This window comes from Typopeltis vanoorti, chromosome 8, assembly GCF_054136105.1.
Source record: "Typopeltis vanoorti isolate ZY-2024b chromosome 8, IOZ_Tvanoo_1.0, whole genome shotgun sequence".
Lineage (NCBI taxonomy): Eukaryota > Metazoa > Arthropoda > Arachnida > Uropygi > Thelyphonidae > Typopeltis > Typopeltis vanoorti.
The window spans coordinates 102,059,539-102,081,731 of record NC_143556.1 but is presented as its reverse complement, the minus strand read 5'-3'; the positions used below and the strand labels follow the sequence as shown (position 1 = coordinate 102,081,731).

Here is a 22,193-nt window from a genome sequence, read left to right as displayed (position 1 = left end):
AAATATTTTTCATGTTTGGCTCATTAGACTAATAAGTCGGAAGTCTCGACAGGAATTCGCTTTGGGTTTCTTTGGGATAGTGATAAAGGTAGATTTGAGCCAATCTGATGGAAATTCATCACTTTCATATATTTTATTAAATAGTTTTTCAAGAAGTTTGATGTTATCTGGTTCTATTAATTTTAAAAATTCTGTTTGCACATCATCTGGTGCACTGGCTTTTCCTGTTTTACTTGTTCGTATAGCATTCTTTATTTTGCATTTCATGATTGCTGGTCCTTGAATGTTATCTTTTATATTTATAGGCTTCTGTCTAGTATCATTGAAAAGTTCTGTTACATATTTTATCTAAATCTGTGATCTATTCTCTTCTTCTAGAACTATTTTTCCATGTTCGTCTCTTAGAGATACTATTTGCTTTTTCCTGAGTTTTCCAGAAATTTTGTTGATTTTCTTATACAGATTGAAATTATCATGTTTCTTCTGAAGCAGTTCAATTTCAGTACATACATTTTTCATCCAATTTTCTTTGGCTTCTTTTATTTTTTTCTTGATGATGTTATGTGTTTCTGTATATCTGGCTAGGTCTTGGTTTTTGTACATTCTTCTTGTATCGATAAGAGAAAGAATTTCATCTGTCATCCATTCCTGTTGTTTTATATTATTCACATAACCTACTTCTTCAATACTTGTTGTTACGATGGCATTCTTTAAGCTATTCCAAAGAGATTCCACTCTTTTATTTTCTTCTATGTTAATCTGTTGTAATCGCAGGTTAAGTTGTGTCTTGGCACTTTTATTTATGTTCAGGTCTTTCAGTTTTTCTACATCAATTTTCTTTTTCTTCTTTTGTGATTTTTTTAACTGATTTTAATCTAAGACGTACTTCTGCAACTATGGGATTGTGGTCGGATGAGATATCTGCTCCAGGATAAGTCTTTGCACTCTTTATACTACTGTGGAATCTTTTATTTATCAGTATGTAATCAATTTGATTTCTGACAATGTTATGTCGGTTATCTTGAGGCAATTTCCAAGTGTGCAGTCTTCTGGGTGGAAGTTTAAACCAGGTATTTGCTATTGTTAGATCTTCTTCCTGACAGAACTGGACTAGGCGATCTCCTCTGTCTTTTCTGGTGCCTAAGCCATGTTCTCCAACAATTTCTCCATCACCCCCTCTTCCCACTTTTGCATTGAAGTCACCTATCACTATGTTTATATCATGTTTCTTTGTTAGGTTTTTAATCTCTTCTAGGTGTTCATAAAACTCTTCAACATCTTCTTCACTTTTGTCAGCTGTGGGTGCATAAGCTTGGATGATATTTATGTTAATGGGGTTTCCCTTAAGTTGTAAACAGCATTATCCTTTCAGAAAATGGAATCCAATTTATTACTGATTTATTGATTTCTTCATCTACTATTACAGCTACACCATGTCGATGTTTGTTCTCATCGTTCCCAGAGTAATACATTGTCGTATTATCTTGTTGACACTTTCCAGATCCTGGCCATCTTGTCTCACAAATTCCCAAAATCCGGATGCCCAGCCTCTTCATTTCTCTTGTGGCATTTCTTAATTTGCCAGCTTCATACAGAGTTCTGACATTCCAAGTTGCGATTTTAAAAGTGGACACCATTTTGAGTCCGGAGATTCTTCACACCCCTGTCCCATTTAAGGGACGCTGGGAACTTGGGGCCAATTGTAAGGGTTTGCTCACCATGGTGGTTGTTCTGGAGATAAGGTAGAGCAGTAGTTTCTCCATTTGCTTTCTGTTCCACAGTATTACAGACGTACACAATATAATCATATTGCCATCTGCAAATCTCTGATCACAAGCTTTTCCGTCATCATTTGGCTTCAACCTTATGTCAGTACTGACAGTACTGCTTCCCAATGTCAGGGGCAGTGACCCCAGCAGGTGCTTATTTAATGGCGGCACTACTCGCCATGTCACCGAGTTGTCATTGTGCTTTGTGAGGTTTTAAGTGAGACAGAGTTGCCACTTCTGCTCTCCCATGCCCTGATAATAACTCAGTCACTGTTGGTCCATGGCTGCTTATTCGACAGATTGCTCTGCTTATATCACAGCTAGCCTCCATATCTGAAGGCTGTTCCTTGATCCGCCACCTGGGGAGGATGCACCCGGTAGTAATAGTCAGCTCTGCCACGGAATCCCTTTTTGCCTATTTTTGTACTGCTATAAAGGCATCTATTATAATTTTACATATATGTAGATACTGCATGCATTCCCTGGCTTAGTGTTTCATATATTATGTATTAACTTATATTGTTAACTATTTTTGCAATACTGTAATAACCTCTGACCTTGTGTGTTGCTGTGCCCTAGAGATACTGCTTTGTGAAACTAGATTCTTGCACAGACATATTGTTTACAATTTTCTGTAAATGTTAATGTTGTAACCTTTAGTATGGCACAGTATGACCTTTGTAGTTTTTGTGCCAAAAAAATTATAAACCAAACCTATGAAAATCTGGTGGACAGGTATGGATGGGGCAGGAGGGGAGAACCAACAAAAACAAAGCAAGAATGAAAATTATATTTCAGAAGTGAACAAAACCAGAAATAAAAATATAGAAAATGGCAGTGAAAGTGGTGTCGCAGTGATAATGAACTTCATTGGCTGTTCTTCCAGCTTAGTTGCATGATCTTGTCAAATATAAATTTAAAATTTAGTTTCTGTTACCTCATGCAGCCTAAGTTTTTTTTTTTTTTTTTTTTTTAATTTGTTATGTCAAAATTTAGGAGAAAATACTTTCTAATAATTTTTGTTATAAAATGCACCTAGCACTTTGAAAATTTCTGGAACAAAGGTATGTGTGGGCTGTGGTCATCTAGAAGTTCTGTTGTGATTATTAACTAATGAGATAGAACTTTCATAAATAAATATAATATTTATTTATTTTTTGATATGATATTTATTTATTTCATAAATATCATAAATAAAAATTTGGAAGGGAAGTACAAAACATTTGGGCTTTTTAAATCTGCCTCCTCCCCATAATTTTTTGTAGATCTGATGCTGGAATCTAGTACCAAATTACATTTTTATCTCAAAAAGGAATAAATACCATTAAAAAATGTGTTGATTTATTTATACTAATATATACTACATACATACAAAATACTAATATATTGTTTAAATGTATTTTCAATTATTATCTTTCTAATCAGAAAGCATTGTTTTCATTGGTTGCTTTTCTTGTCAATCCATAGTATTAAATTATTTGTTTTTCAGCTGGGGTTACTGTTCCTTTAACTAGTCCTAGTCCAACACAAAATGGAGAAGATATGAAATCAAGAATAGCAAAACCATCTCAGTCAAAAATAGATACCATAAGGCAATGGAGCATTTCTACCTATAAATGTACTAGGCAAATAATTTCAGAAAAACTGGGGAAGGTATGTGGTATCTGATTTTTACCCTTTGATTGTAAAACTTTATTTCATAAATATTATTTTGTATAATGTAAATAACTCCTTTAAATATTTATAATAATATTTAATTGATATTGTATATAATTATTCTTTTTTTTAATATGTAATATTAAATCCCAAGCATAAGTTGTTGCACATAGAATGCTCCAGTATTGTTGATGCTTTCAGAATTGGGAGCAAAGAATCAACTTATTAACAGCATATAAGTAATACACGTGTAATACCTATAATATCTCCATGTCCAGAATACCAATAAGTGAGTTTTTGCATCAGGAATTGCTTATAGTTTTATGCAAAATTTCCTTTAAAACTTGCCAGAAAATTGAAATATGATTTTTGATATATTGATGTGTCACATCATACCACTTGGGAATATGCTGCTCATAAAACTTTTCTTGTGCATATTACATATTGAGGAAAAAGTAAGAGAATACATGGAAAACATAAAAAATTAAGCTTAACAGTGGAGTTTGATTACCTTCTGTATGATTAGTGATTGCATGAATGAATTGAGTGTGAATTATAGGACATACAGAACAGTTAAGTAGGCAGTTTGTTAGGCATATTAAATCTCAGATAGGAGACATCCACAGAAGCTGTGCTGAAAATTTATGAAGAAAACAATACGAAATAGTTGCATGTATCAAAATTTTTTGTCTAATATTTTTCCATAAAAGTGGTTTTTGTAATTCTTTCATCTTAGACAAATATTTTCAGGATTTGTGTACTGAAGTCATTTTTTGAAGCTTAGCAGCATAATATTCCTATTTTAAACTTATAAATAAAATGATTTTACAACAATTGATTAAAGATCAAAGCTGGATAACTTGAGGCTTCTGATGTAATGTCCAATCCTGACCTCATATTGCATCCTCATTAGTAGATATATCCTCTACTTGGATACTGAACAAACAAGGATGGGCTTGCATTTTGAGATTTAGCTGACCAAATTGTATTCTAATTGACTTAAAACAAAACAAAACAAAACGATGGTATTATATTTGAAGCTTGATTGCTCCAACTCTGTTATTCCTTGCCTATATCGAACTTGTATATAGTTGGTCATTTAATGAATTGGAGTGAGATAACAATGCATTATATATATTTTTATTTCAGTTTGTTAGAGTGCTTCAGATTTTTATCGGTGATGGTGCATTGACTTCAAAATCAGCATGTTGTGTTTATCCAAGTTCAAGTTAAATAATAAAATATTTACTGTAAATATATAAATATTATTAAGAGAGACCTCCAGGGAGTCAGACTCATCGAGGGAGGCCACATACTACACACACCAGCTATCATACTTATTCTTGAATTCATTCACACACTGCTTGCACTTACAACATCCAATGGCAATCCATTCTAATCATGCACCACCCTCTGAGAGAAAAATTTAACCCTCACACCCTTCTTGGCAGCCTTCATTCTCAGCTTCCAAGGATGCCCTCTCATCCTTTCCCCACCCTCCATAAATTGAAAAATTCCATCAATTGAAATCCTGTATAACCCTTTCAGAAGTTTGTAAGTCTCAATCATATCATCCCTCTTTGTCCTGTTTGCTAGTGTCTGGAGTCTACAAATTCTCAAAATGTCTTCATAATCAGTTCCAGAATCCTGATATCATTTTTAACACTCTCCTTTGTACTCTCTCTCTCTCCAGTATATCAGAATCACAGTGGAAACCAGGAGACCAGACCTGTGCACAATAGCCCAAGTGAGGTCTTATCAAGGCCTTGTAAAGAGGAAAAATACCATCCTTATCTTTACATGTGAATATTCGTTTGAGCATTGCAATTATCTTTTGAGTTGTATTTGCAATCTTTGGCCCCTAAACTTCAACTTCCTTTCTATTAACACTCCAAGATCCCCAGCCTCATTAGCTTCTTCTTGCCTAATCCCACTAATATAATACAACATTGGATATCCAATCATGCCGAAGTGAATGACTTTACATTTACTGACATTGAACTGACACCCATTTTCCCATGCCCACAATTTCAGCCTATTCAAATCATTCTGCAAAGACTGCATATCAGCAGCATTCCTGATTACTCTACCTATCTTTGCATCGTCAGCAAATAACTGTATGTTGCTTGTCAAATCCTTCCCAATATCATTAATGTACAGATTGAATAACAGTGGACCAAGTGAACCTTGTGGCACACCACTTGTTACCTTAAACCTTGCAGACTCAAATCCCCCATATACCACTTTTTGATATCTGTCAGTCAGCCATCCTCTTATCCATGCTAATATTGTATAACCCAAACCCACTTTCTCCAATTTATGCAGCAGTCTGCCATGCTATATTCTGTCAAAAGCCTTAGCAAAATCCAAAAAATCCTGTAAATATATACAGTAGACATAAATTCTGTGTACATATTTTCTATAGAATTAGTAGTAAATTAATTTCTACTATTCTAAATATCAATCTTTTAATACATACAAATAGTTAAATGGAATTTACACAGTATGAGCTCAATAAAATTCTTTCACTCTCTGAGATACAATTCTGGGAGATAACATCAAAATACTTTACAAAACAAATTGAATACAGCATTCAGCTGAAAGTTCTACAGAACTTTCAGCTGAATGAGAACTTCCTTTACAGCATTTATTGTTTTTACTCATTCATTCTGCTTTATCTCTCAAATTCCTTAGAATAAATACATTCAAAATTAAAAAGCCTCACTTAACTAATATATTTGCATACATCTTCTTTTGGTAAACAGTTTCCTTCAACATCATTTCTTCATTTTTCTGAAGTAGACATGAAGAATAATGCTCAGACAATAGGAATTCATTATGTGAGCAGTTCCAAATACACTTCCAATAAAATAAACTTTACTACACATTCTTTCATGCTGATTGGACCATGTATTGTTCTCACATACAAAGGCTTGATACATTATACTGTCCTTCAATTATTAACTTCACAGTTCTTACTTGGAGAGTAGTTAAAGATGCGTATAAAAACTTTTCTGGATTAGAGAACTTAACCAGCTACAACTGTTCTAAAAACAACAACTAATGTATATGCATGTTACCAAGATTCAAAGTGAAACTCAACTGACAACAGGGCTGCCATTATGACATGCTTGCACATTATACAGTAATAGCGTGACATATGAACACTTCTATAAACATACGCACACAGCATTTCTGTTATTTCTTAATTATTATTATTATCAGATCTTCATGGAGTCAAGAGACTCATTACGGGATCCTACTCTCACTTGCACAGCTCATCATACCTTGACTTAAATGCATTCATTGTCTCTGCACTCACTACACTTTCAGGCAAAATCCATTCCAATCACCCACCACTCTCCATGCAAAAAAAATCTACTGCTCACAACCTCTTTATACAGGTTCTGGGGATGGCCTCTTGTTCTCCCTGTCTCCAGACATTCTGTGAAAAGTCCCATCCACATTAATCTGGTAATTACTCCCTTACCAACTTATGTCTCGATCCCTAAGGGTTACTACATTATGGCAAGCAAGTTAACTATTTATAACTACATTAATTAAGTCTCCTTTGATATCACCACTACTTAATCACATGCTGGTTCCAGTTATTATAACTGCATTAATGTGAACTCATACATATATATATTTTAGCTTACTTTATCATATCAACTGTGTTATTCCTTGCCTATATCAAACTTGTATGTAGTTGGTCATTTTAACCTGGTAGTTTTAACCTTGGAGATTCATGAAGGAAAGGATTATCATATAACAAAAAAAAAAAAAAAAAAAAAAATAACATTCTTCATTAATGAAATTTTCACTCGATGTATATAATTCTGTAAAACAAACAAACAAACATAAGTAAGACAATTATGTGAGATTTTTACATTGGTAAAACATGATGGAATTTCATGCCTGCTTTGGCATCACTAATTAAACAAGGCCCTGCTGTTTTCATTAGGGAATGAATCCAGGACAAACAATGCAAAGTCGACAACTGGTGCAATCTCCAAATCACCATCAGTAGAACTGAAAATTGTCATTTTCAGCATAAGAGGCATCAATGGAAAAGAAGTGGAACTGTCAGGATTGGAGAAGTACCTGGTTGACATAATTGATGTTACTACAACAAAGAAGATGGAAATCAGTGAGATTCATCTCACTGATTTCCGTATGATAATATATGATAATAACAAGTACAAGATGTTATATTCAGGCAATAATTGATCAGGAAAGGGAAGGATTAACTATTATATTCAAAAACTAAGCACTAAGATGATCTTGAATGGCAAACAATATCAAGTAGAATGTCAGAAAACATCAAAATGGGAAATTGGACAATGAGACTTATTTGTGCTTTTGTCCTACTGGAGGTGTCACCAGAGTACTATATTGTTATTGATTCTATTAAGGAAGAAGTAGAGGAATTTTTTTAAGTCATTACATAAGGTAACTGACACAAAGAAAAAGTTGGTCCTTGTTGGAGATTGAAGCAGCGAAGTAGAAAATAAACATGGACATCTAGAAATGTTTTGGAAAAATTTGAAGAAAAGCGCAAAACTAATAATAATAATGGTATGCACCTTCCAGATTTCTGTTCAGGACAGGGACTAATCATTACTGATATGTTCCAACTTAAAGATGTGTGCAAATTCATATGAAAGGAAACACAAGAAATAAGAAGTCTCATTGACTGCTATCGTTGATAGCAGTATATTCACAATGGTTCAGAACACAAGAGTATATAGACAATTCAAAATAGGAAATGAACACCAGTAGTTTTGACCAGGATAAAATGAATTGTTATATTGAAAAGAAATGTGTGGGAGAAAGTTTTTTTAAAAAACAACCAAAGTCAAGCAGCTTCCAGAGGTGAACTGTATGTTCAAATATACAAATGGAATTGAAAGAATAATTAAACCTTGGAGATTCATTGGCAAACTCTGAATAAATCATTGATTGATTCAGCCATGGATGTATGTGGTGTATTTGTTTGCAAGGATAAAAGTAAAACTCTGTGGTGGGTGCAGGAAGTCATAGGCAATTATGATAAAGAGAACATATTGAAAGTTCCTAGAGACTAATCAGCCTGTGCTTTGAGAGAATACAGAAAAAAAAAAAAAATGTAAGAAAACAAAAGTGTAAAAATGTGTAAAGTAGCCAAACAAAAGTCATGGGCCTTTGGTAAGAATTTAGAAGATAAGATCTTGATTTCTAGAATGATTACTTTGAAATATTATTGAATGAAACAAGAAGTGATAGAATGGTAATAGAAAATATTCAAGAGGAATCCAATCAGGAGTACATATCAGCACTCAGGCTAGAAAAGAGCCATCATAAACCTCATGTGGAAAAGCAGCTGAAGTAGATACTGTTCAACCAGAAAAGCTGAAAGATGGTGTAAAAGTTTTACAATACTTATACAGCATAATCCAGAAGTTATGGTCACAAGTCAAATTCTAAATGCTTGGAGTAGAACTCTCATAGTATCCCCCCCCCCCCAAAAAAATAATAAAACAAAACTGAATGTGAAAATTACAGAGAAATTACCTGACTGATTATTCCAGGTAACATTTATGCAAGAATACTTCAGAGTAGGCTAAAAAAAATTGTGGAAGTAAACCTTGGAAAAGAACAAGCTGGGTTCAGGCAAAATAGAGGTTGTCAGGATCAAATTTTCACTTTATGACAAATAATTGAGAAATCAAGAGAATATTATAGGGATCTGTGTTTAAGTTTTGTAGATATGAGAAAAAGTATATAAGATGTCAGGAGAAAAGCTGTTCAAAATGCTACAATTGTATGGGGTAAATGGAACATTATATTGCTTGACACATAGTCTTATAAAAAAAAATAAGACAAAAAAAGACAGAATAATCTTGCTATTTTTGGTTGTAAAATTTTTGCTTATGTTTCACAGGCACAGGTCTTCAGTGCAGAAATGGAACTGCAAATTGTAAAAATAACAGGAAGATTCTAAAAAAATTACCCTATCATAGTAGCTACAGTAAGGTAACAAAAACAGTAAACATTTTCTTAACTTATAACAAGTTTTTAAAACCTCTTAACCACTCGGCCAACCAGGTAGGCCTGGTTAGCCAAGTGGTTAGCGTATCTACTCTCCAGCCAAAAGGCTGTGGGTTTGAATCCCATCATGGGCATGGATGCTTGTGATTGTCTGAAAATATTAGCTCTGCTGGATGGCAGTGGTGTAGTTGGTAGATTGAGTGACAGAATTGTAGAGTAAGTGTCCTTCCTCGATGAGTCTTTGGACTCCCTGGAGATGTCACACAATAATAATAATAATTTTTGTAGCCTTTTGTCCTGTCAGCAAATCTCCACCTTTCTCTTATCAAGCTTCCTCTGCTTAATGTCTGGTTATTTGCCAGATTCCTTGCTCCTGGCTTATTTTATTATGGACAATCTGGAAGATCTGTGAAGAACAGAAGTCTTATATATGAAATATTGCTAGTCAGAATGATCTCCACCTTTCTCTCATCTAAGCAAGTTTCCTCCACTTGGTGTCTGGTTATTTGCCACATTCCTTGCTCCTGTGGCTTATCTTTTATGGACAATCTGGAAGATTTTTTTTTTCACTGTAAAGAAAACAAGTCTTATATAATATTGCGAAATAATATTATGAAATATTGCGAGTCAGAATGGTCGGGGATTGATGAACATAATAATGCCATCTCTACCAAACACAAAGTTCTCTGAAATAAGACAAAAATATTCTTTAAACCAGTTTATGGAATGCTTTTATAACAAAACTTGTGAAATGGTCTTCATTTCTCTCTCTCTCTCTCTCTCTCTCTCTTGTAAAAGAATTAGAGTACTATTTAAGTCTCATCATTTTTCCTAATTTTGTTTAATTATATAACTTTTTTGGGAAAGTGTTGACCATTTTTCTTACCAGACTGTAGCTAATAAGGTGGTGCTTGTGTGAGACAAAACTGACACATTATTTACACTGTTATCTTTGTGGATCATATTATGAAGGAAAGGGACATTAGACCTAATATCAAAATTGGAGATATTCAACTTGGTTGTTTGCCTTATGCAGATGATGTTATATTCTTAAATAAATCCATGGAAAGTCTTCAGGATTGCTTGACTAAATCGAAAAACTGCTGTAATAAATTTGATATAAAAATCAGCATGAACATTCAGAACTTTACCTGCATAATGAATGGGAAACCTATAGAATAAGTAAAACATTTCAGCTATTTAGGCACAATTTTAGTGAAAATGGTAAATTATGGCAAGTGTGCTTAAGGGTCAAAGCTGTATAACTGAGAGGAGACCTCCACATAGCTTTAAAGGAATACGGAGAACCGACCAGGGCTTCTGACCTAATGTCCAATCCTCACCTTCTCATGGTACACCCTGTTTGGTATCTACCTGGATACTGAACGAACGAGGATGGGCTGGCAATTTGGGATTTAGCCGACCAAATTGTATTCTTATTGAATGGCAGTCAATCTCAATAGAGTGATGTGGGCAAATATCAGAATGGGGAACTGGACAATGAGACTTATTTGACCAAAATACAAAATGATGGTACAACATGACAAGATTTCATGCTAGCTGGGGCGTCGCCCGGTTTAAACAAGACCCCCTTGTTTTCGCCAGGGAACCAGGGCGAACAGCGAAAAGTCAGCTACTGGAACAAACCCTAAAACACATCCCAACTCAATATCACCAGAGTTGAAGATCGGTACTATCAACATAAGAAGCCTGCATTAATTAGGAATTAGATAAGTGCCAGATCGACATAATAGGGATGACTGAAACAAAAAAGAAAAACTGGTGAGATCTTTCTAGGCAATAAATACAAAATGTTATATTCAGGAAATGACAATCATGGAAAAGGAGTAGCCATAGTATTCAACACTAAATACGAGGCTAATCTTCTTGAATGGCAGGCAATCTCAATAGAGTGATGTGGGCAAATATCAGAATGGGGAACTGGACAATGAGACTTATTTGTGCCTATGGTCCCACAGATGGCTCTACTAAGGTAGAAGTGGAAGAATTTTTTGAAGATCTAGAGAAAGCTACTGACACAATGAAAAAGGAAAAGTTGGTCCTTGTTAGGGATCTAAATAGCAAAGTCGGAAATGATTATCAGACATACAAAAATATTTTGGGAAAATTTGGAAAAAAGAACAAAGCTAATAATGGCAAATACCTGTTGGATTTCTGCTCAGGACATGGATTGGTTATTACTAACACCATGTTCCAACATAAAAATGTGCACAAATTCACATGGAGAGAAGAGGCAAGGAATAAGACAAGTCTAATTGACTATGTTATTGTTGATAGTGCTGTTTTCTCCCTGGTGCAGGACACCAAAGTGTACAGAGGATTTGAAATTGGAAGTGATCACTATTTAGTCTTGAGCAGAATAAAATTGAATTTCATATTGAAAAGAATAGCATGTAAGAAAGTTTTAAAGCGCATAAAAGTTGAGCAGCTCTCAGGTGTGAACTGTAGACTAAAATACACAAAGATTATTGAAGAAAAAAATGAAAGAGTTTGAGAACAGGAACCAAACCTTGATGATTCAGTGGCAAACCTTGAAGAAAATCCTGATTGATTCAGCCAGAGGCATGTGGTGAGGTTGTCTGCAAGGATAGAAAAAATCAGAACTCCATGGTGGACACAGGAAGTAAAAGAGGAAGTGAAGGAAAAGAAGAAAGCATATCAAAAATTCCTGGCAAATAAGTCAGCTTGTGCTCTTAGAGAATACAGAGACAAATGTAAGAAAGCTAAACACTGTGTAAAACTAGCTAAACAAAAATCATGGGAGGACTTTGGCAAGAACATAGAAAATAAATATTAAGAAGGTGGCAAAATATTCTGGAGGTTGTTGAAGAAGTTCAGAAATGGAGGAAAGAGTGCTATAAAAGCAATTAGAGATGATAAAGGTGACAAGAAAACAGGAGAAAAAGATATCCTTGAAGTATGGAGTAATTACTTCGAAAAATTGCTAAATGAAACAAGCAGTGATAGCACAGTGGTAAAACACACTCAACAGGCATACAGTCAGGAATACATATCCATACTTGAAGTAGAAAAACTCATCGAAGGTTTGAAATCTGGAAAGGCAGCAGGAGTCAATGATATCCGACCTGAAATGCTTAAGTATGGTGGTATAAAAGTCTTACAGTATCTGCACTGCATAGTTTAGAAGGCGTGGACAGAGGGACGAATTCCTGATGATTGGAGTAGAGCTCTCATAGTACCCATATATAAAAAGCGAAATAAAACTGAATGTAAGAATTACAGAGGTATTTCCCTACTGAGTGTTCCTGGTAAGATATATGCAAGCATACTTGAGAACGGTTGAGAAGAATTGTGGAAGAAAAGCTTGGTGAAGAACAAGCTGGATTCAGGCCAAATAGAGGCTGTCAGGATCAGATTTTCACTTTACGACAAATTGTTGAGAAATCATGGGAATATAACAAATATCTGTATTTAAGTTTTGTATATCTGGAAAAGGTATATGACAGGGTGCCAAGAGAGAGAAGCTGTTGAAAGTGCTGCAGTTGTATGGTGTAGCATTATATCAAACGATATAATGCTACACCATACATATAAAGCTGCTGACTTACAACTATTGAGTTGTAAGTCAGCAGCTAGAATTCAAAGACGTACAGGAAGATGGTTTAATGTTAAATCTGGTGTGCGACAAGGATGTCCATTATCCCCTCTGTTATTCATTATCTATATGGATCACATTATGAAGAAAAGTGGAATTAAACCTGATATCAAAATTGGAGATGTTAATGTGTCAGCTCCTTGCTGTATGCAGACAATGTTATACTTCTAAATAAATCTTTTATTTGAGATTTTATTAGAAATTAGTCAAAACACTAAATTAGCTGTATACAGCTAATTTAGTGTTTTGACTAATTTCTCTCTTATTCCATATAATTTATTTCATTTTTTGTGAAAAACTTTCTATTTATTGAACAAGACATGATGTTAAGTTGCATTACATTCTTATTTTAATGCTAACTTTAAATTATTATTATTATTATTGAGTTATTACATGTCATGCATTATTACATTATCATTTGCATATCATTACATTACATCACATCTCATTCATTTAAATTTTCTTTCAAAATGATAAAATTGTAAAACAATGTCAAATAAATGTTAATTTATGGATCTGAGAGCTGGGTTAGAAAGACTAGAGACCACAGATAAGAGAATCCTGAGAAAGATTAGGGATGTTAATAGATGGCAATATCATATTAAAAATGAGGATGTTAGGAAAGAACTTGACATTGTTTAGGTGGTATGGTCACTTAAACAGAATGGGAGAGGAAAGATTAGTAAAACAAGTGTTCTCTGCCAGGTTGGCAGAAAAGAAGATCCAGAAAAAGATCATGATATAGGTGGATTGATACAGTAAAAAGTGCCTTAGAAAACAGAAATATGAGATCTGATAATGTTGGGGTCTTGACAGATAACAGATTGATTTAGAGGAAAAAATTGTTGATAGGAAGTTATTAATGATGTAAGTTTTTCATGTAGTACTGTCATAATATCTTGTGTACCCCTTGAGATACAATAATGGAGAAATTTGTCAAAACACTAAAGTTGCTGTATTCAAGTGTACAAACTAATTTCAGTTTATGGAGGTTAGTTTTATGAAACATTTAATGAAAGACCTGAAACCACAGAAATTTCCTTGCTCACCACTTCACCTTGAACACACCCTGTTAAATAAGATTAATCGTCAATTAACTTTTCATCAGCTGACTCTTCAAAAGATCAATCGACCATCTTCTGGTTCAGCAACACGTAATTGTACCTTCAGTTATCTGACAGGCAGATTGCTTTCATTATGTCAAATAATTGGATTACTGTATATCATCCACATTTCTTGAATAAAGAGGCTTGATTTAGTAAAACTTCCAAGCATATGAGAATAAAATGTAGTTTCTTTGTGCATCAGAATATTCTTGTATTTGCTGCTCTCATATTTATAAATACCAGCCTTATGCATATATATTTCGGTGACTCGTTACAAGAGGGCACTCCACAGTGCACAACTCACTGCTACTCAATCCATCATCCATACTCTACATAATTCACCATTCGCACTGTGCCATCTTCTACCCACTAAATGAATTTTTGGCAGTTCACTGTTATGTTAGCTGATTTGCCTAAATGTGAGATGAAAACTACAGTTCTGTGTGTGAGGGGAATCCCTGCTGCCTGTCTATATCATCATCATCAAATTCCTGACCTGTACCCTCAAGGGGGGGGGGTCGGTGGTGTACAGGATATTATGATAATACTACATGAAACACTTACATTCATTACTAACTTCCTATCAACAATTTTCCAATGTCACTTGTTTTTCTAATCTTTTCTCTCCCATTCTGTTTAAGGATCATACCACCTGAGATTAGCTCTGCTAACAATGTCATGTTCTTTCCTAATATTCTCGTATTTTATATGATATTGCCATTGATGCTATCATCTGTTCACTCCTTAATCTTTCTCAGGACGTTCATATCTGTGGTCTCTAGTCTTTTGTCAAGTGTTTTATTTCTAACCCCGCTTCTTAGATCCATAAGTTAAAATTGGTTTGAACACTGTCTTATATACAGCTAATTTAGTGTTTTGACTAATTTCTCTCTTATTCCATATAAATTTATTCCATTGGATTCCTACCATACTGGCTTTGTTGATTGTGTTGTCTCCTTCCATATTAAATTTACCAACTTCAGTAAAAATTGTGCCTAAATAACTGAAATATTTTATTTGTTCTGCAAGTTGTCCATTCACGATGCAGTTAATATTTTCATTGTCTTTGTCTTGTTATTGCTGAATTTCATACCAAATTTATTACAACAGTTATTCAGTTTAGTCAGGGAATCTTGCAGACTTGTACTGGACTTGATTAAAAGCATGAGATCATCTGCATAAAGTAAACGGCTGAGATTAACGTCTCCAATTTTGATATCAGGCTTAATACCGCTTTCCTTCATAATGTGATCCATATAGATAATGAATAACACGGGATAATGTACAACCTTGTCTGACACCAGATTTAACATTAAACTATCTTCCATACACTTCCTTCAATTCTAACTGCTGACTTACAACTCAAATAAAGGCTAAGTATTGCTTGATATAATGCCTCCATTAACACCATATAACTGTAGCATTTTGAATAGCTTTCGCATCTTGTCATTATGCCTTTTTGCAGGTCTACAAAACTTAAATACTGAACTTTGTTGTGTTCCCATGATTTCTTAACCATTTGTCGTAAAGTGAAAATCTGATCTCCTGACAGCTTCTATTTGCCTGAATCCAGCTTATTCTTCACCAAGCATCCCTTTCATAAATGACCATGCCACCTGAGATTAGCTCTGCTAACACATTCGTGGATTCCAAGAATGTCAAATTCTTTTCTAATATCCTCATTTGTAATATGATGTTGCCATCTGTTCATATTCCTAATCTTTCTCAGAACTTGCATATCTGCAGTCTCTAGTCTTTGTCAAGTGTTTTACTTCTAACCTAGTTCTCAGATCCATAAGTTAAAATCGATTTGAACACTGTTTTATATACAGCTATTATAGTGTTTTGATTAATTACTCTCATTTCATATAAATTTATTTAGTTGGCTTTCTACCATACCAGCTTTTTTGATTCTGTTGTCTATTTCCATATTTAATTTACCATCTAAAAATCATGCCTAAGTAGTTGAAATGTTTTACTTGTTCTATAGGTTCTCCATTCACAATGCAGATTTTCAATGCTTCTGCCTATTTTCATTGTCTTTGTCTTGTTCATTTTCATACCATATCTATTACAGCAGTTATTCAATTTATTCAGGGAATCTTGCAGACTTGTAGCAGATTTATTTAGAAGTATAACATCATCCACATAAAGCAAAGAGCTGAGAATAACATCTCCAATTTTGATATCAGGTTTAATTCCACTTTTCTTCATAATGTGATCCATATAGATAATGAATAACAGAGGGGATAATGGACATCCTTGTCTCACACCAGATTTAACATTAAACCATCTTCCTGTACTTCTTTCCATTCTAGCTGCTGACTTACAACTCAAATAAAGACTAAGTATCGCTTGATATAATGCTGCACCATACAACTGCAGCACTTTCAACAGCTTCTCTCTCTTGGTACCCTGTCATATACCTTTTCCAGATATACAAAACTTAAATACAGATCTTTGTTATATTCCCATGATTTCTCAACAATTTGTCGTAAAGTGAAAATCTGATCCTGACAGCCTCTATTTGGCCTGAATCCAGCTTGTTCTTCACCAAGCTTTTCTTCCACAATCCTTCTCAACTGTTCTCAAGTATGCTTGCATATATCTTACCAGGAACACTCAGTAGGGAAATACCTCTGTAATTCTCACTTTCAGTTTTATTTTCCTTTTTATATATGGGTACTATGAGAGCTCTACTCCAATCATCTGGAATTCGTCCCTCTGTCCAAGCCTTCTGAACTATGCAGTGCAACCACTGTAACACTTTTATACCTCCATGCTTGAGCATTTCTGGTCAAATATCATCTATTTTTGCTGCTTTTCCACAATTCAGGCTTTTGATGGCTTTTTCTTCTTTAAGTATACATATGTATTCCTGATTATATGCCTGTTGAGTGTTTTTTACCACTGTGCTGTCATCGCTGCTTGTTTCATTTAGCAATTTTTCAAAGTAATTACTCCATACTTCAAAAATTGAGTTATTTTCTTTTGGTTTATTATTCAACAATAGATATTAAAAGATGTACACAATTGTTAACAAGTTTCACCAGCTATTCTGGCTGGCTTCTTCAGGACAAGAAAGTCGATACAATAACATTTACTGGTAAATAACAAGAATGGAGTAGCATAGTCAAATCAAGTAAAATTAAAACTGACGCATAACATCATAAGCATGTAGCCTGGAGTCTCAGTCATTGTTCGTTGAGCGTGTTGTATAGTTTTTCGCGAAATGAAATTCTGGTAAGCTCAGTGGATTTATTAGGCTTTTCCAGTTGTCTTTCAGTATCATATCTTGATATCTGTTTAGATTATCTCCTGTCTGGAGTGCAACTGCAGCTTCTTTGAAGTTTCTACATCTAAAATCTTCTTCTATATAAGGCATGGAGCTGTTATCCCAACAACAGAACAGACCCGACTGTAGATTTTCAATATACAGTCGGGTCTCTTTTTATGCAGTAGATACGTTCCACAGAAAACCGCATATAAAAATCGCACAAAAAAAGTCCTAACTTACGTTGAAAAATTAGGGATATGTTTCATACTTTTCTGAAACCGCATAAAACCGAAGCAATGAATTAAAATAAAGCTAAAATCGCATAAAAAAAGTTTATAAAAATTCAAGAAAATAAGAATGCCTAAATTTGTTTTAAAGCTTTATTCATTTAATTTTATTGAAAAGTAACAATTTTTTTTTTTTACATTTTGTCATCAGAGTTATCATCGCTATTAGACAATATTTGTCAAATATTCTCTCTTCTGGGGCAAAATCACTTTCATCACCAGAAGAGATAGTCAGTCCATCAGATCTGTATGGTAAAGGCAATGGTTCTTCCCAAACAGAATTAGCTTCACCCTCGTTCTGTGCTGATTTTTTTCTTCTGACATTGTAATCAGTGATTAAACTTTGTGATGATGATGATTTTACTAATTTTTTATGCAGATCGCGATATCCAGGCATTGGAATTTAAAGGCTTGTTCAGAATTTGTGTCATTAACAAGAAAATGATTTTCCAATTTATTGCACAGTTCAAGACCTTCTCAAATTGTATTTGCAGTGAGGGGAACAGGTTTTTCTTTCACTTCACCATCGCTTTCTGGATCTTCGACGATATCTAAAGTTAATTGATATCCAAAAATATCATCGTCACTTAAGGCATGTAGATAACTACAAGCAATTCATCTACATCATTCTGGCTAAATGTATTAAAACCTCTCCATCAATTTCATGTGCCAAAGTAATGATTTCAGCTGATAATGTAGATGTTTTGAATGGTTGCACTGTTTACAACACATCCATGCCAAGCTGTTTTCCAGCAGGCATTTAAAGTTTGTGATTTTATATCAGCGATTGCAGATGCAACATGATTGAAGCAGTCCAAAATAGAAATTTTTTTCAAAATGTCAGTTACTGTTAGTGATTCATTTTTAGTTTATCCAATATAAATTGAAAAGTGCTTAACGTAATTTTTTCAAAAGTAGCAATCATGCCTTGATCTAATGGCTGAATAATGCTTGTTGTATTGGGTGGAAAAAACACTACCTGTACATTTGGATGTTCTAAATGCAGATGACTTGGTGCATTGTCAACAATTGATAAAACTTTAAAATCGAGAGTTTTTTTTTGCTTCATGTATGTTTCCACTTCTGGTACAAAGCAATTATTGAACCATTCAGTAAATACAGCAGTTGTTACCCAGGCCTTTGTATTAGACACCCAATGTACCGGTAGCTGTTTTAGATCTTTGCCTTTTAGAGCACGTGGTCTTAGAGATCGATTTACTAGGGATTTCAACATTCGATTTCCTGATGCATTGCTACAAAGTAACAAAGTTACTCGATCTTTGCTTGCTTTAAACCCACTTGCTTTTTTCTCAGACTTTGTGATGTAAGTTCGACTAGGCATTTTCTTCCAAAACAATCCTGTTTCGTCAGCATTAAACACTTGATTGGGACAACATCCACCATCTTCAATAATTTTGGCTAACTTCTCTTGATAATTTTTGGTTGCTGCTTCATCTGCTGCTGCAACCTCGCCTGTAATCTTCACATTATGAAGTGAATTCCTTTTTAAAAACCCAGTTAACCATCCTTTGCTAGTCGAAAATTCTTTATCAGCCTGAGAAGCGGAAGTAGAGGGCTCCAGTTGCTTCATCTGTTCATAAAACTGAAGAGCTTTTTGTTTAATTAAATAACCACTTATAGGAATTCTTCTTTGAGTTAATTCTTTAATCCAAATTACAGGCGGTCGTTCCGTTTTTTTCTAATAAATCATCTCTTGAGTATGATGATAATTTGGCACTTAGTTTTGTGCCAGAAATGACAGATTTTCTTATTGCAAAAATCTGATGAAAATCTAATGACTATAAGAGCAATGAAAAAGAATTTCATTCTTTTTAATTGCTCTTATAGTAGATTCGCCTAAATTAAAATGTTTGCCAATAGCCGTAGATCCCTCTCCTTTTGCTAAGCGACCTAAAATTGCAATTTTCATTTCCAAAGAAATTGATTTTCTTTGGTGGTTTTTTTCCTCCATTGGGCCAAATTAAATCTTTAAAATAAATATTAGCAAAATTTAGACTTTCGATAATGAAAAGACAAACACTTATATGCAAAATTAAACTTCATGGACACTCACTGCTTACACGTTACTCACGTTACGCTAGAATGTGGTGCAACACGCTGTTCATTATCTACAGTGGTACATAAGTTTCAAAGTTATGCATTGCATAACTTCAAATTCGCATAAAAAGAGACCCAAGTGTATTGTGAGCTGGATTTGTCCATTCTCTTGTTCGTTATTAGTGTATCTACAAAAGGTAATTGATTGTTTTTTTCCAGCTCTAACGTGCTTTATTTTCTGGTGGAAGGAATTTATTTTTGTAAGGAACTCTAACAAGGTGTTTTCTGTGTCTTTCCAAATAATGAATATATCATCTGCGTATCTCCACCAAATCAACGGCTTTGGATTTACTTTGGAAAGGATATCAGCTTCTAGTTTTTCCATGAACAAATCAGTGCAAGGAGGTGACAAGGGACTGCCCATGGCTAAGCCATCAAGTTGTTCATAAATAGTATTATTTACTTTAAAGTAATTTGATTTGAGGCAATGGCGAAAGAGCTGAACTATGTCATGTGGATAGAGATTTTCTATGATCTTGATAACTTGTTCAACAGGTACGTTTGTGATTAACGGCACTACATCAAGATTTGCAAGTATATCTGTATTTAAGATGGTGATGCCTTTTTAATTTTTCCTTGAAATGCTTAGAGTTCTTTATGAAGGAATCCGATTTCTTTATATTATCTTTCAAAAGACTGGCTAGATATTTAGCTAGTAGATATGTCGGAAAATTTCTACCTTCGACAATCAGGCGAAGCGGAACTCCAACTTTGTGCACTTTTGGTGCACAAAGTTGGAGTTCCGCACAAAGTTGGAGTTCATATAAGCGTGATGCCAATGGGTGTAGAGATTTTAGGCTTCGTTGTAATTGCGAAGGCCATCGTCATATTACGTATTAGGAAATTAGTCTTGTTTTGATTTTTTGTAGTTGGATCTATATTCAATATGCAATAGGTTGACGTGACTGAAACTAAATCAGTGATCTTCATTAGATAGTCTTTGATGTTCAAAATAACTGTCGAATTGCCTTTATCTGCCTTTAGGATGATTATATTTTTGTTCTTTTTTTTAGGTTTGAGAGAGCACGCTTTTCAGAAGGAGTTATATTAGGTTTTGAGATTGAAAGGATGATGGTGCTTTTTAAATTAATATCATTTGCTACTGTTTCCGAGAATGAAGGCAGTCCCTTTTCTATGTTGCTTATGAAATCAATCTTTGGAATCTGATCTGGAGCGATAGTGAAGTTGAAATCTTTTTTTAGTATGTCAGATTCTGGTTTTGATAATGTGTAGTCCGAAAGGTTGAAAATAACTTTTTCATCTGGGAGACACGTTCTTGCGTCGTGTATTCTTTTTTAGAGTCTATTGAATTTATTAATTTGCGATTCTTTACTGACTAGAAAAACTTTGTTAAACTATTATGAACCCCATGCGGTCAAGAATATTCCAAACTTTGCTATCTATGTTGTTAGAGATGTCTTCGAAAAGTTCTAAGGTACATATCTGATGTGCTGGATTCTTTCAATGAGTAAAACTAAAGATGCCTTAAAGTAAATCTGTTTCACTCTTATTGATTTTATCTGCTCTTTAATAGTTAAGAACTTAGGAATGATATTGAAGAATGTTAGATGGTTTAACATTTTAGTTTTTCAAAAGAACGTACCTTATGCTTTCTATAGCCATCTCGACTGTTCATTATTGTTAAATTATTTGGTCACTTAACATTAAAATTGAGTTATTTTCTTTTGGTTTATTATTCTACCATAAATATTAAAAGATCTACACAATTGTCAACAAGTTTCACCAGCTATTCTGTCTGACTTCTTCAGGACAAGAAAGTCGGTACAATAACATTTACTAGTAAAAAAGAAGAATGGAGTAGCACAGTCAAATCAAGTAAAATTAAAACTGATGTGTAACATAAGCGTGGAGTCTCAGTCATTTCATTGAGTGTGTTGTATAGTTTTTCGCGAAATGATATTCTGGTAACTCAGTAAATTTATTAGGCTTTTCCAGATGTCTTTCAGTATCATACCTTGATTTCTGTTTAGATTATCTCCTCTCCAGAGTACAACTGCAGCTTCTTTGAAATTTCTACATCTAAAATCTTCTTCTATATAAGGCATGGAGCTGTTATCCCAAGTTAGTAGGCACTTCAGGATTAGCCTATCATTTCTCGATTTCTCATCACTCCATCGATTGGGATAACAGCTCCATGCATGTAGATTCTATATAGATTGTACTTGTATATAGATTCTAATGATGCACATTAATTGCTTTAGTATTCCATAATGCAAAGCACACATCCTTCTGCATTACTTTAAACCTTGGTATCATTTCTGGGTCTGTCTCTTACTGATGAGACTTTAATAA

General features: G+C 34.2%; 1 protein-coding gene across 2 annotated transcripts in view; it reads left to right on the top strand.

Moving 5' to 3' along the window:
• Nucleotides 1–22,193, top strand: part of Arfip (ADP ribosylation factor interacting protein arfaptin) — a 179,323-nt gene that overhangs the window by 50,982 nt on the left and 106,148 nt on the right. For both annotated transcript variants that reach the window (XM_090396858.1, XM_090396857.1), the window contains exon 3: nucleotides 3,259–3,422. In XM_090396858.1, coding sequence (XP_090252984.1) covers nucleotides 3,259–3,422 — 164 coding nt within the window. The remainder of the gene's footprint in view (nucleotides 1–3,258; nucleotides 3,423–22,193) is intronic.